Below are 16,518 nucleotides of genomic sequence, written 5' to 3'. Positions count from 1 at the left end.
TATCACTCAAAGGGAGCCCCATTTCTACTGTGCAACAGGTGTTTTTAAGAAGTCTTGTTTATTGAATGGCATTAGACTCTTCGATGTCTGCCTCCCACTTAGCAATAACTTGCCACCAATATGATTGTTGTGAATTACTTAAATAACATTGTGATCTCTCTAATATCCATTCATAGAGTGATTGAGATATGGGAGGGAAGATGATTTTCCTCCTTCAGAGAAAGGACTTGAGATAGAATGTATATTAGAGACATTGTGTTTACGCTTGCATACGCGTGCCAGAAAACACAAACACTTCACGCACAAAATACATGCATACATTCACAAATTCACCCAAACATTCTACAATGGGTTACCATGCATGAAGCCATGTGACCAGCCATCCATACCCTAATTAAGCTGTGGTGACCATGCTTTAATACAGGGCCTGACATGGTTGCTAGCAGGTGCTGACCTGACAGTGCTGAAGAGGCAGGTCTCCAATCATCTCCTAGATTGCCACCTTGTCGTGGTGGAGAAGCTTTCGTGTACTAATGGTCGCAAGAGCTATGTCGTCCAGAGCTTGGCCCTGGTAGGATCACCCAAGGGGGATTGGTCAAGGGGGATGTTCCAGATGAAGTGCAATCCAACAAAAGCCTCAATGGCAGAACTGGCAGAAGATGTCTCCAGGTCACAACGGCAGTGAAGGTGAGTGAAGGCTGCAACAGAGGGCGGTCCCCAATCATCTTGGTTCTCTGTGCCATTGGCCACCCCCTGCCAAAGGACCATGTGGTGGCTGAAGGTGCATCAGCCACTCCACGTAAAATGCTGTCACACACAGGCATCCTCCCGCAAGGATCTACACCCACCTGAAGACCCACAAGGACCTAGAAGGAGGACAGTCATACTCGAGTGACCACCGAAGATTGTCTTCGATATATTGACTGTTCAGCCGAGCTTGATGACTGATCGGCCTAAAATGTTTTGTTAGTCAAACTATGGTGACCCCAACCTTCCTTCCAATCAAACTATGATCTGACTAATAGAAGAGCAGTAAAGCAGTACTGCTCCAAAGACCCACCCCATCCCACCCCTCATACATTCACTCAAAAAAGAAGGAAACTGTAGTAGTGCAAAGGCAAATCCAAATCCAATGACCCAACCAAAACAAAAAATAAAATTAAAAAAAATCTGAAACTAAAATTTGGAAGCACAAAAGAAAAAGAAAGAAAAGGCCACCATATAGTGATTGAAACCGGAGCCATGAAACCGGAGTCAAATTCTATGTGCAAACCTACATATATGGGAAATAAACATGATTCTGATCCTCAAAGTTTTGGTTTGCAATACTGATTTTATATGCATTTTGACAAACTTATACAATAAACTAACATTTTGGTTTACAATCTAATTTTTTCTTTTTTCCTAATAAATTCACAAAAACAAAGAAAAAAAAACCCTCCAGATCTCAGTTGATGCCTTTAACAACCTGCACTTGATCTTTATTGTAATGTCAAAAGTTGCAAAATTCATGTGAGGCTTGTTCCTCTTGTTTGACTTTTTATTTATTATGGGAGAGAGAAAGAGAGACAGACAGACAGAGAGAGCGAGAGAGAGAGAGATGAACCTGAGAGTTAGTGACAGTCACATCAAAACGCTGACAGGCTGACAAGGTCTTCGACTGTAACATACTGACAGTAATGACAGCACGTGACAGCGAGAGAGAGAGAAAGGGAGAAAGTGACCTTGAAGCAGACAAAGGTGACAGCCCCACATTGAATGATATTGATAATAGAGACAGAGGTGGTGTCAATGCCACAAAAAGAGAGGGGGAGACAGGTAATCAAAATGAAATTACTGATGATGACAATGCCGAGAGAGAGAGAGAGAGAGAGAGAGAGAGAGCGAGAGCGAGAGAGAGAGAGAGAGAGAGAGAGAGAGAGAGAGAGAGAGAGAGAGAGAGAGAGAGCGAGAGAGACTTTCAACAATACTTTAATAAAAATCACAAGAAAATTACAACACAAAGACCAACATGGTCAGTAACACAAGATTCACAGAATCTAAATCATCTCAGGACCCCCCCCCCAAGATCAGCTCATCATCAGCAATACAGCAAAGTACATTTTTACAACACCACACATTGCGAAAACGTTCCAGCTCGTCCATCATTTTGAAGTAGCAAAAATCTACTTTTAAACGAGCTCTTAACATTTTTACAAACACAAAAACAGCATCATTATACCCAGCGTCCTCCACTCTGTTCCTTCTGCTCAGGTCCATGACCATCTTTGCACTCCCCAGAATGAAATTAAGAAGCTGGCATTTGGCCTTGTTTTTTCCGGGAGTACCTGTAGCCCAGAATGAACATGGGTTTTGAAAAGACTTCCCCAAACAACCCAAAAACATTTTCCAGTGAGAGAGAGAGAGAGATGGTGACACTGACCGAGATAGACAGATAATAACAGAGATTAATGATAAAAAGGGAGGTAGAAGGCTAGCAATATTGCTGACGTTGAAAGGGAGGGTGACATGGGCATCCTTTATAGACACAGAGAGCTATGCCATTGGTGTGATGACCATGTGATATGAGCTCTGTTTCCACACTGGCACCCTAACGCTATGGTGGCTTTGGATACAAATCTGTGGGACACGTCTTATAAACTATTTACCAGAAAAAGAAAAAACAAATATGGGCCAGTGTATTGACTACAATAGATTTTTTTTAACCTAACCACAGGGTTTTAATGGGATTCATTGCATCTTAGTGTATTGGAGCACAAAAATATTCATTACTGTACACAACTACTACTACTACTACTACTACTACTACTACTACTACTACTACTTTGGGCTGCTCCCGTTACGGGTCGCCACAGCGGATCATCCGTTTCCATTTCTTCCTGTCCTCTGCATCTTCCTCTGTCACACCAGCCACCTGCATGTCCTCCCTCACCATATCCATAAACCTCCTCTTTGGCCTTCCTCTTTTCCTCTTCCCTGTCAGCTCCATATTCAGCATCCTTCTCCCAGTATACCCAGCATCTCTCCTCCACACATGTCCAAGCCATCTCAATCTTGCCTCTCTTGCTTTGTCTCCAAACCGTCCAACCTGAGCGGTCCCTCTAATATAATCATTCCTAATCCTGTCCTTCTTCATCACTCCCAATGAAAATCTTAGCATCTTCAACTCTGCCACCTCCAGCCCTGCGTCCTGTCTTTTCATCAGTGCCGCTGTCTCCAAATCATATAACATAGCTGGTCTCATAACCATCTTGTGAACCTTCCCTTTCCCTTATTTGTGTACATAGCTAATTCATGGAATTTAACAACTTCCCAAGTTTTTATTTTCATAACAATAGTAAATTCAGACTTGTGTGCAACAGGTTGCACACATGTCTGTAGAGAGTGTGTGTCAGAAACAGAGGGAATTACAAAGATCTCCTGTTGTCAAGTTCAGATCTTGATCTTAATGGGTCTTTATGTGGATTTGGTGACTTGTATGTTTGCAGTAAAAATAGCTACTGAGGACTGTATATATACAGAGACAGTGAGCAACAGAGAGGATGACGTTAATGGCAGACAGGGAGTGAATGACCGGCACATGATCTGCCCAGGCCTTGAGGAGCTAGTGGAAGCCATGAAACATGGCATTGTCTTGGTAGTCAGTATACAATGGACCGTTCACAGGGGTGGGATAGAGACTGAGACAGTGACAGCAGAGGTGAATTGCCTGGACCTCAAGATGTGTGGTTAGGCTTTGATAACAATAGGACTTTGTTTTGATAGCTGGTGGAAGTCACACATAGAAACAGAGACAGAACCAAGATCACGACCCTGCTTACACGGCCTGAACTGACCCTTTTAACCTCCTGTCACCCAGTGGACCTAGACCAGTGAGATCTGCTTCTGAGGTGGTGGATGTACACTACCGTTCAAAAGTTTGGGATCACCCAAACAATTTCGTGTTTTCCATGAAAAGTCACACTTATTCACCACCATATGTTGTGAAATGAATAGAAAATAGAGTCAAGACATTGACAAGGTTAGAAATAATGATTTTTATTTGAAATAAGATTTTTTTTACATCAAACTTTGCTTTCGTTAAAGAATCCTCCATTTGCAGCAATTACAGCATTGCAGACCTTTGGCATTCTAGCTGTTAATTTGTTGAGGTAATCTGGAGAAATTGCACCCCACGCTTCCAGAAGCAGCTCCCACAAGTTGGATTGGTTGGATGGGCACTTCTTTGAGCAGATTGAGTTTCTGGAGAGGACAGCACAAACAGGCTCTAACAGGTACTATTTAATGAAGATGCCAGTTGGGGACCTGTGAGGCGTCTGTTTCTCAAACTAGAGACTCTAATGTACTTATCTTCTTGCTCAGTTGTGCAACGCGGCCTCCCACTTCTTTTTCTACTCTGGTTAGAGCCTGTTTGTGCTGTCCTCTGAAGGGAGTAGTACACACCGGTGTAGGAAATCTTCAATTTCTTAGCAATTTCTCGCATGGAATAGCCTTCATTTCTAAGAACAAGAATAGACTGTCGAGTTTCAGATGAAAGTTCTCTTTTTCTGGCCATTTTGAGCGTTTAATTGACCCCACAAATGTGATGCTCCAGAAACTCAATCTGCTCAAAGAAGTGACCATCCAACCAATCCAACTTGTGGGAGCTGCTTCTGGAAGCGTGGGGTGCAATTTCTCCAGATTACCTCAACAAATTAACAGCTAGAATGCCAAAGGTCTGCAATGCTGTAATTGCTGCAAATGGAGGATTCTTTGACGAAAGCAAAGTTTGATGTAAAAAAAATCTTATTTCAAATACAAATCATTATTTCTAACCTTGTCAATGTCTTGACTCTATTTTCTATTCATTTCACAACATATGGTGGTGAATAAGTGTGACTTTTCATGGAAAACACAAAATTGTTTGGGTGATCCCAAACTTTTGAACGGTAGTGTATGTCTGGTCAAAGCCCATTTACATATTTCTTTTAGCAACTTACATGGTTGGCACAGCGGAGCAAAACCTAAATTATTAGATGGCCAACATTGCAAGAGCAAACTGATGGACATGCGAGGATCTGATGTACAAAACCTCATCAATAGATGTGACCATCATAACTCCTGTGGCCCTGAAATGATTTATTTATCTCACCATAACAATCTGAAATGTTTTTCCCCTCTATTCTCACTGTATTTACAGTTATTTGATAAAATATTAGCGAAATAGCTTTACTTCTCTTTTGGCCTCATTCATTGTGGTACAACTTGTTGCATTTATCAGAATTATAGGTTTACTTGCAAAACAATGTCTTAGTCAGCAGTCCCGTCAAGGTAGCCTACATGTCATTCTGAACCACAACACACAGCTTCAACATTGCTTTACAACCACCTTGCACTCACTTTGACTGGTAAAATGTGGATAACATGCGAATGCCTGGTGTTGTTTAGTATATAGTATGCCTTAGCTGCAACATGTGTCAAAATACAGTTGTGTTATTTGAGTGAGAAGTTCATTTCACCATTAGTATCGACATGAGACGAGTTAGGTGAGGGACATGATTTTGAGTTGGGGGAGTTTTGAATCAAGGCATTTGGAAGGAAATAATGAATGAAATTGTACATATGCAGAGTGAGGTGGCACGGTGGCACAGTGGTTAGCACGGTCACCTCACAGCAAGAAGGCCTTGGGTTCGAGCCCCGGGGTAGGCCAACCTTCGGGGTCATCCTGGGTCATCCCCTGTGTGGAGTTTGCATGTTCTCCCCGTGTCTTCATGGGTTTCCTCCGGGTGCTCCGGTTTCCTCCCACAGTCCAAAGACATGTGGGTCAGGTGAATCGGCCTTACTAAATTGTCCCTAGGTGTGAATGTGTGTGTGTCAGCCCTGTGATGGCCTGGTGGCCTGTCCAGGTTGTCTCCCTGCCTGCCTCCCAATTACTGCTGGGATAGGCTCCAGCACCCCCACGACTCTGAGAGCAGGATAAGCCGTTTGGATAATGGATGGATGGATATGCAGAGTGAGTGATAAAGCTACTTACTGACTGTCATGTGTTCACCGCCACGTTTTACTGTTGAGGTATTGTTGTCATGACACATGTGCCAGTGTGTGTTATGAGAGACAGTCTGTAATTCTAATTCAAGAGTTGAGTCCTGTAGTTGAAAAAAGCCTGATTGGGAAAAAAGAAAGAAAATGAGACAGCCGTGCAAGAATTGATTTTTCTTTGTCTTGAGTGAAATTATACCGCTGCAGATGAACTGGCTGTTTTGTTTCTCCTCCATATCTGAGGAAAACATTCATCATCCTTTCTTTGTTATCCGCAGTGACCTGCAGCTTCCGGGGCTCTGTGCCCCAGGGCCTGGTTCTGGAGGTGGGAGAGACTGTTCAGATCCTGGAGAAATGTGAAGGTAAGACTCATGTTGGACACATGCTGCTACTCCACAGTTCTATCAGCTGATAGTCACACACACACACACACACACACACACACACACACACACACACACACGCACACACCATTACTCTTGCATACTGCCTTTTTTGTGTAACCTCGTGTCTGTCTTTTGTTTATCGTGATACACTTGACAAACAAAATGAAGTGCTTTGGAGACTGTTGTTTTATCAGAAACTATACATCACAACAGCTCCACTGCAATGTCGATCGAGGGAGCAGAGGCAGAGAACTGGTATGCCAATATGTTATTGTGTCAATGAGAACAATACATCAACCTGCTAGTCGAAATGTTTGAACTGTAACAGAAATAATCGATCATCACAGGTGTTTATGCATAATGGCCTAGCATACCAGTCAAGTATCGGCTCTTCATCCATCATATATCCTCTGTTTGGACTGCTATGACCACGGTAGCCTCTTTTCTGTCCTGTTGTGAAATCAACCGCAAATAAAGAATATTGTGTCAAAATGATTGTACCGCACCCTCAGTCAGTAGTCCCCATCCCATCTGACCATTCAAAGCAGAATGTACTTTTGGAAAAAATAATACATGAAAAAAGCAACATGCAACAATATAGGAGGAATAAAGGAGTGATATTTCACTCCTATAATACATACCCAAATTTTCTCTATTATTGACAGTCATTCCCAATTTTCTATCTTAAAATTAACCAATTGGGCTACGTATTTGTGTTGGTTTATTTTCTTTGTCATGGCTACTCGGTCACATTTTCGCCCTCAGAATGTCTTCCTGTCTGTGTTTATCGATCGTTAAAGCTTCGTCAACCTTGATCTGATCTGCTGGTCTGACCAACCGTGGTCCATTTTCGTTGATGTTTGAAAGAGAGCGCCGGATAAAAGTCCCTGTGACGAGGCGCTGTTCTCAATTTGACAGTTCTCATTGGACGGTAAAGATGCTTCTCTCCACTAACACTGTAAAGAAAAGGGCTTTTTCTTTACTCAGTGCTGGATCCATGGCCCTCTCAAATATTGACTGCAAATGGCTTGTAATAGCCTTGTGCAGGCCTGGACGTGATCCCGAGATATTAGTCAAGGCTACTCCCATTGTTATTCTAGTTTGACTTGCAGAAATTAGCAGCTAGAGCCAGGCTCTATGTGAGACCAGGATATGTTGTCTTTAGTAGATAATGAGTGTGAATGTGCTCCATTAGCCATGGCCCGGTAGGCTGTAACCAATGATCCTGAGCCAGGGTAAGATTGGGCCTTCCCCCCCGAGGAGGGATGTCCATGACCTAGCCCATGGAGGGAGGAGAGAGGGTGTGAGCTTGGTTTATACCTACCTGCAGAGAGGGCGGAGAAGACACAGAGAGAGAGAGAGAGAGAGAGAGAGAGAGAGAGAGAAAGCGAGCGAGCGAGCGAGCGAGCGAGAGAGAGAGAGAGAGAGAGAGAAAGAGAGAGAAAGACCAGTTAATGGAATTGGAAAGGAACAGGTTTATGATGGGCCAATGATTTATCTCCTCTCACTTTTTCCTATTTTTCTACTGGCTTCTCCTTTCTAATCATTTATTTTCTACTCTTTTCCCATCTCCTTTTCTCTTCTCCATGTCTTTTTTTCTTTCCCCTCCTCTCAGTCCGTCTTTTGTCCATCCTCTCTCTTTCTTTATTTTTGCTCATCTTATTTAATGTGGTCATGGCTTCTTCTCTCGTTCCCTCCTTCTCTTCCGTCTCATGTCTTGCCACCTCTCCTCTCCTCTCCTCTCCTCTCCTCTCCTCTCCTCTCCTCTCCTCTCCTCTCCTCTCCTTTTAGCTCTTCTGTCACCATCCATGCTCCTCTTTCACTTTTACTCACACCTTTTCTTTTCTCTCCTTCTGTCTCCTGTTCTCCCTATTGAGGCTTATATTCAAGGCTGAGTTAATTTCATGGCATCAATCCAACATTTAATTCCCCTCGGTCATAAAATACACCCCTCAGTATACTAGAGACAGATATAGGCTATTATACTAGCCTGTGTGGCAACGGCTGGTTTAATAGCCTTCCCTTTAACATTCAGTCATACCCAGAGCTGGAATCTGGTTTTTGTCGCTTGCACACAGTGGCAATTTAGATACTGATTTCAACTGCTTTCATTATCTGAACAGCCAATTAGATTTTGAAAAGAAAGTAGTTTCCTGAGAATCGCGGGTTAAATTGCGAGGGGCGGCATGGTGGCCCAGTGGTTAGCACTGTTGCCTCACAGCAAGAAAGTCCTGGGTTCGAACCCCAGACCGTTCCAGGTCCTTTCTGTGTGGAGTTTTCTTGTTCTCCCCATGTCTGAGTGGGTTTCTTCTGGTTGCTCGGGTTTCCCCCCACCATCAGAAAGACATGCATGTTAGGGTTGATACTCCTGTCTGTACCCCTGAGCAAGGCAATGGAAAGAAGAACTGGAGCTGGTCCCCGGGTGCTGCAGCTGCCCACTGCACCTATACAATAGGATGGGTTAAATGCAGAGAACAAAGTCATTGTAACCTGTACAATGACAAAATAAAGCGTCATTCTTCTTCTTCTACTTCTTCCCCATCCTGGGGATAATGTATTTGCCTTCACTTTTGTGTTTCAGAGTCTTCTTCAGAGTTTTTTCTGGGGTATGAGTTTAGGTTTGGCAGAAATGCAGCAACTCAGTATGACTTGGGGATTATTTTGATGTCTTCTGTGCCCACATCTATTGAACAGTATAGACATACAACTGTGTGAATTATCCTGTCCTTTTTAGTTCACTTTTTTCACGTTTGCTGGAAGTTCAGATCAGTTCTTAATTTGCTTCTGAGCAGGCAAACAATCAAAACACTAAAAGAATAAGAGCATGGCAAATATTTTCTATATTTTCATATTTAGTCTTGTAGCTGAAGAGCAATGAAGAAAAGATAAATTAGCCAACAGACCATTTGTGAGTGCTAGTGCATTTTATGTCTTACTCGAAGTGAAGATAAATATATTTAGCTATTTATTATGATCACTGTGCCTTAGCCAAGACAGCAGTGATAATCAAATTTAACCTACTACAGCGCTCCTCTCTGGCCTTGGCAGCAGAGATAACGTTGCTTCTTCCCATGATAATTAATTTATACTCTTCATATTTCAGGAGTATTATTTCTTGCTCCTGTACTAAGAAATAAGACACCAACGACTGCTCCATGTTTCATGCAACTGGCTATCCGCTGTGAACCTTGCGCTGCTGTGTGTACATGCACATAGAAGTGTGAATATATACACTGGTCGACCCAGTTAGAGTATCCAACCAGGTCCCAGCTCATCACAGTCATTAACCACCTTAGTGATAGAGAGTTAATCGAGTTATTCATGACTGCGTTGTTAGGTTTTGCTAAGCTGAAACATAGTTAGGCCCCCTGACTCTGTAGAATATACTTTGTGAGACAAGCCTCTGGGATGGATGCCATTAACCCCCCCCCCCCCCCAGTTTGTTTACTTCCTTTAATGAAGTGTGGTCTAAAACTGCTTTTATTTTCGGGAACAGGATAAAAAATTTAAAAAAACAGTAACAAAGTGGCATAAACTTTCTTGCTGGCGAAGCTAAACTGTCAGTATATACCACTAGAAAGAACAAGATGGAAGGGAAACTGTGTGAAGAAATAGTCCCCGTGTTCACCTCTCTCATAAAAGTCAGAGTTTTAATTGATTTCACATTTCATAAATTAATGAATGGTGTGGTTGTGTTTGTAAATCAGTGGTGTTATGATGATATTTGTTCAGTGATGAATGATGAATTAAGTTTTAATGAAGTTTTCAGATAATGTGATTTCTGTCTGCCTCTATGAGTCTGTTTCAAAGCTGCTGTGAATTTGATATTGTATGAAAGTTGTTTTTTTTTAAGTCAAAATGTCTCTCTCTCTCTGTTTTTCTCTATCTGCATCTCTCTCTCTCTTTCTTTCCCTCTATACCTCCCCCCATCCCTCCACCTCCAACAGGAAGAGGATGGGATTTGTGTGTGTGTGTGTGTGTGTGTGTGTGTGTGTGTGTGTGTGTGTGTGTGTGTGTGTGTGTGTGTGTGTGTGTGTGTGTGTGTGTGTGTGTGCATAAGAGACTTTTTCTTAGCAGAGCAGCGAGAAATAGTACTGTCAAAATATGAAGACTATAAATTGATTATCATGGCGAAAAGCAACAGCATCGCTGCTGACACACATGCACACATGCACACACACACACACACACACACACACACGTCTTTTTATGTGACCCTGTGTGTCTGCCTTTATAGTTTCTCTGCAGCTCATCTGATTCTGTCTGTGAGTGCATGATAATAAGTCTGCTTTTCAGGTTCTTTATATATCTGCATGTGGGTGACCATGTGAATGAACAGTGTGTCGTCATTGCTGGAGGTGTGGCACAAGGTGCTGCAGAGACACATTAAAGCACTGCCAGGGTTCTGAAACCCCAGAACCCTCTGCTCATGATTATCACTTTTCACCAGACCTGCAGACAATTTGAAATGCTCTTTTCCATTCTCCTTTCCTTCAACTACATCCCCCGCTTTGGGAGTAAAGTAGATTTACCTAATCAATAACAGATTATAACTATTGTCCAGGCCCCAAGAAAGATGAATCAGTTCATCTGGACACAACGTTTATCAGGAGAAATGTTTCATCAATCTCAATAAACGCTGTGTCCAGATGAACTGATTTGATTTTCTTGGACTTCCTTACCTGGACTATTGAGCATGCATCGAGACGTATTGTCCAGATTCACCTGGTGAGCTCATCTCACAGTCTTGGTGTATACTATACACATGCTATACACGTGTTGCACACCCAATACATGTTTAACTAACTAATAATAAAAAGATATGGAAATGTATTTTAAAGTAGATGCTGGCTAGCTTTGGTGGCTCTCTCCTACAGTGCCGGTGTCTAAGTACCTTGGACTTTATTAAAGCACTCAAAGTACCCAGTACCCAGAAATGGTGTGGCGATACAAAATTTAACTTAACTTCTTTAAGTCAAGTCAATTTTAGTTGTATAGCCCAACGTCACAAATTACAAATTTGCCTCAAGGGGCTTTACAGCAACACCACATCCTGTCCTTCGACCCTTGCATTGGATAAGGAACAACTAAAAACCCTTTAACAGGGAGAAAAAATAGGAAGAAACCTCGGGGGGGGGGGGGGGGGCAACAGAGGAGGGATCTCTCTCCCAAGATGGACAATGTGCAATGGATGTTGTGTTTACACAATTAACACAATACAACACTGAAAGAGGTTAACAGAATTATAATGGAATTATAAAATATATGACGAATATGATGAGGAGGATGCCAAGCAGTGTCCAGACGCCAGTGGAACAGCCCAGGACCCGAGCCACGCGTGACCAGCCACACACTAAAAGAAATGTACCTATCCATAGTGAAAAAACTTACAACACAGACAGATAACCTAAGGATGTCAGACTTTGTTTTGTGGCAAAATTAAGTCATTATCACCATGGGGGTGATAATGTTCAAAAATGTGAAAAAGAAGTTACCGGCACCTCAGTAACCAACATGTTATGTAAGATGTGACAGTCAGGCAGTCCAGCTGTTCTCTTCATTAGATAAGAACTTGAATGCAACTCTTACCTATTGCATCCATGTACACATAATTGAAGAGCACTCTGTTCTTGTTTTATATATATACACACACACATATACACACACACACACACACACACACACACACATATATATGTATATATATATATATATATATATATATATATAAAACTTTGTTAAAAGAAACACTCAACGGTAGGGAAAGTGCTCAACAAATAAACAAATAAGGAGCAAAATAATCATAAGATAAGATAAGACGATTGCTTATGGCATGAAACAGACTTGTACTGTCACATAAAGAATTTACTTGACTCACTGGATTTATATATATATATATATATACACTACCGTTCAAAAGTTTGGGATCACCCAAACAATTTTGTGTTTTCCATGAAAAGTTACACTTATTCACCACCATATGTTGTGAAATGAATAGAAAATAGAGTCAAGACATTGACAAGGTTAGAAATAATGATTTGTATTTGAAATAAGATTTTCTTTACATCAAACTTTGCTTTCGTCAAAGAATCCTCCATTTGCAGCAATTACAGCATTGCAGACCTTTGGCATTCTAGCTGTTAATTTGTTGAGGTAATCTGGAGAAATTGCACCCCACGCTTCCAGAAGCAGCTCCCACAAGTTGGATTGGTTGGATGGGCACTTCTTGCGTACCATACGGTCAAGCTGCTCCCACAACAGCTCAATGGGGTTCAGATCTGGTGACTGCGCTGGCCACTCCATTACCGATAGAATACCAGCTGCCTGCTTCTGCTCTAAATAGTTCTTGCACAATTTGGAGGTGTGTTTAGGGTCATTGTCCTGTTGTAGGATGAAATTGGCTCCAATCAAGCGCTGTCCACTGGGTATGGCATGGCGTTGCAAAATGGAGTGATAGCCTTCCTTATTCAGAATCCCTTTTACCCTGTACAAATCTCCCACCTTACCAGCACCAAAGCAACCCCAGACCATCACATTACCTCCACCATGCTTAACAGATGGCGTCAGGCATTCTTCCAGCATCTTTTCATTTGTTCTGCGTCTCACAAACGTTCTTCTTTGTGATCCAAACACCTCAAACTTGGATTCATCCGTCCACAACACTTTTTTCCAGTCTTCCTCTGTCCAATGTCTGTGTTCTTTTGCCCATCTTAATCTTTTTCTTTTATTGGTCAGTCTCAGATATGGCTTTTTCTTTGCCACTCTGCCCTGAAGCCCAGAATCCCGCAGCCGCCTCTTCACTGTAGATGTTGACACTGGTGTTTTGCGGGTACTATTTAATGAAGATGCCAGTTGGGGACCTGTGAGGCGTCTGTTTCTCAAACTAGAGACTCTAATGTACTTATCTTCTTGCTCAGTTGTGCAACGCGGCCTCCCACTTCTTTTTCTACTCTGGTTAGAGACTGTTTGTGCTGTCCTCTGAAGGGAGTAGTACACACCGGTGTAGGAAATCTTCAATTTCTTAGCAATTTCTCACATGGAATAGCCTTCATTTCTAAGAACAAGAATAGACTGTCGAGTTTCAGATGAAAGTTCTCTTTTTCTGGCCATTTTGAGCGTTTAATTGACCCCACAAATGTGATGCTCCAGAAACTCAATCTGCTCAAAGGAAGGTCAGTTTTGTAGCTTCTGTAACGAGCTAAACTGTTTTCAGATGTGTGAACATGATTGCACAAGGGTTTTCTAATCATCAATTAGCCTTCTGAGCCAATGAGCAAACACATTGTACCATTAGAACACTGGAGTGATAGTTGCTTGAAATGGGCCTCTATACACCTATGTAGATATTGCACCAAAAACCAGACATTTGCAGCTAGAATAGTCATTTACCACATTAGCAATGTATAGAGTGTATTTCTTTAAAGTTAAGACTAGTTTAAAGTTATCTTCATTGAACAGTACAGTGCTTTTCCTTCAAAAATATGGACATTTCAATGTGATCCCAAACTTTTGAACGGTAGTGTATATATATATATATATATATCAACACAGATACAGGAAAAAAGATTTTAATGCATAGCAGTACAGGCCTGTTTCATGTGTCTCGCACTCATCAGCTTCTAATGTGGTTTGATATAGATTCAAAAAAAGGACTGGTTGTTAAAATCCCTAGTGTTTGCACTGCAACAGATTCAGTGGAGATCAAACTGGAGATGTCTGCCAAGGTGACATTGCCACCACCAGGACACATCATCAGTTGTGTACCTCAGCATCACAGGGTGTTTCGGCCGTTTATCACAAGACACCCTCCGCTGAGGCAGGCCCACCACAGGTTGATCGGTCCTGGGTGTGTGACCTGTGGTTAGCTGTTCACCCTGGCAGCCCAGACGGCGTCTCTCCTTTTGAGCCAGATCCAGTGGCTAGTCCTCTCAGCAGTGTTGGCTAGCTCTTTGATCACTCTCCTGTGGGCCTGCCCCCTGACTCCTAGTTCCCTCAGGAGTTTTGCTGTGGAGCTGGCAACAAAGCCCCTACAACCCACCTCCACAGGGCGCACCTTCACCTTCCAGCCTCTGTCCTCTGCTTCGGCTGCTAGGTTGGCGTACCGCAGCTTCTTACGCTCGTACGCTTCATCGACTGCATCCTCCCAGGGGACTGTGAGCTCAATGATGTAAGCGAGCTGGTTAGCGTTGGACCAGAGGACGAGGTCTGGTCGCAAGGTGGTTGTTGCGATCTCTGTCGGGAAGATGAGCTTCTGGCCTAAGTCCACTCGCATTTCCCAATCCCTGGCTGAGTTTAGTGAGCCTAAGTTGGGAAGTGAAGGGTTGGCCTTCAGTTTATCCCCCTCTCGAATGAAAGCTGGGAAACGCCGGGGCCCTTCCTGGTTGTTGAAGGGTTGGGCATTGATGGAAACCCTCTTGCAATCGAGTTCAGCTGCCAAGCACCTGAGCACCTGATTGTGTCGCCAGGTGTATCTGCCTTGGGTAAGGCTGGTCTTGCAGCCAACCAAGATATGCTTGAGGGTTGCAGGGGCTGTACACAGGGAGCAAGATGGATTCTCTCCAAACCAGAGATTTAGATTTATGGGAGAGGGCAGGACATCATATGTGGCCTTGATGATGAAACTCAGCCTGTTTGATTCCATGCTCCAGAGCTCACTCCATGTGAGTTTCCTCTTTTCAACACCCTCCCACCTCATCCAGCGACCCTGTTTGGCTTGTGCTACGGCTTTAGCACATCTGGCTGCTTCTTCCTGTCGGCGGACCTCCTCAACCACCATAGTTCGCCGTTCGGTAGTAGTCGCCTTTTGCCAGGTAGGTGTTTTTATTCCCAGGCCAAGGCCGCCTCTGCCTTGTTGAACATGGCCTACTACGTCTCGGTGGCGGAGGGCAGATTTCGCCTCCAGTACAGCTGCAGCCGGGGTCCATTTCTTCCCTGTTGCTAGGGTTGGAGCAACTCCTCTCACTATTGGGTCTCGGGATTCTGTGAGGGACATGTCCAGCCTCACTTTGGCACATTTGAATTCCTCAACCAGGCTGGAAATTGGCAGTGCGAGGGCTCCATTGCCGTAGAGTCCAACACTGCTGAGGCACCTTGGCAGTCCAAGCCACTTCCTCACCTGCGAGTTCACTAGCCTCTCCAAGCGATTGGCATGAGATAGTGAGACTTCGTACATGGTTATTGGCCACATGAGTCGGGGTAGCAGCCCAAATTGAAAGCACCAAAGCTTCAACTTCTCGGGCAGTGCAGTGTTGTTGATTTGCCTGAGGCCACTGATTGTATCCTGGCGAAGTCGCTCCAGTTGCTGGGTGTCTTTGAGGTCTGCATTGTACCATCGTCCGAGGCTCTTGATGGGCTTCTCCCGGACCGTGGGGATTGGTTGATCACTAGTGCAGAACCGTTCATCTACTAGTTGGCCTTTGACAATGGAGATGCTGCGAGATTTGCTTGGTTTAAACTCCATTCGTGCCCACTTGATGTTCTCCTGGAGTTTCTGCAGCAGGCGCCTGGTGCATGGTTTTGTTGTTGCTATGGTGGTCAAGTCATCCATCTACGCCCGGATTGGTGGAAGACGCAGGCCATTCCTGGACCTTTCGCCTCCCACCACCCATCGCGATGCACGGATGACGAGCTCCATTGCCATGATGAATGCCAGGGGGGAAATAGTGCAGCCCGCCATAATGCCTATTTCCAGATGTTGCCAAGTGGTGGTGGTGTTCTGTGTTGTGACACAGAACTGGAGATCCTGAAAATAGGTCTTGACCAACTCCGTGATATTTTTGGGGACATGGAAAAAATCAAACGCCGTCCACAGGATCTTGTGAGGAACTGATCCAAAAGCGTTGGCAAGGTCTAAGAAAACCACGTGCAGGTCTCTCCGTTCTTTCTTGGCAGCTTGTATCTGGTGCCAGATGATATTAGCATGCTCCAGACATCCTGAGAAGCCATGGATCCCGGCTTTCTGCACTGATGTATCAACAAAGTTGTTTCTTTGCAGGAATGTGGAGAGCCTTTGGGCAATCACACTAAAACATATCTTTCCCTCTACATTAAGAAGGCTGATCTGGTGAAACTGGCTGATGCAGGGAGAGTTCTTTTCCTTGGGGATCAGAATGCC

The 16,518-nt window shown here is 43.5% G+C and overlaps 1 protein-coding gene across 1 annotated transcript in view; it reads left to right on the top strand.

The window, feature by feature from the left end:
- The first annotated feature begins 5,985 nt into the window (after positions 1–5,985).
- The window catches only part of LOC130131340 (dedicator of cytokinesis protein 3-like), a 287,178-nt gene continuing 276,645 nt past the window's right edge, over positions 5,986–16,518 (top strand). The window contains exons 1-2 of the mRNA XM_056301001.1: positions 5,986–5,992; positions 6,297–6,380. Coding sequence (XP_056156976.1) covers positions 5,986–5,992; positions 6,297–6,380 — 91 coding nt within the window. The remainder of the gene's footprint in view (positions 5,993–6,296; positions 6,381–16,518) is intronic.

The sequence above is a fragment of the Lampris incognitus genome, chromosome 2 (genome assembly GCF_029633865.1).
Source record: "Lampris incognitus isolate fLamInc1 chromosome 2, fLamInc1.hap2, whole genome shotgun sequence".
Lineage (NCBI taxonomy): Eukaryota > Metazoa > Chordata > Actinopteri > Lampriformes > Lampridae > Lampris > Lampris incognitus.
This window is presented reverse-complemented; position numbering and strand designations above follow the sequence as displayed.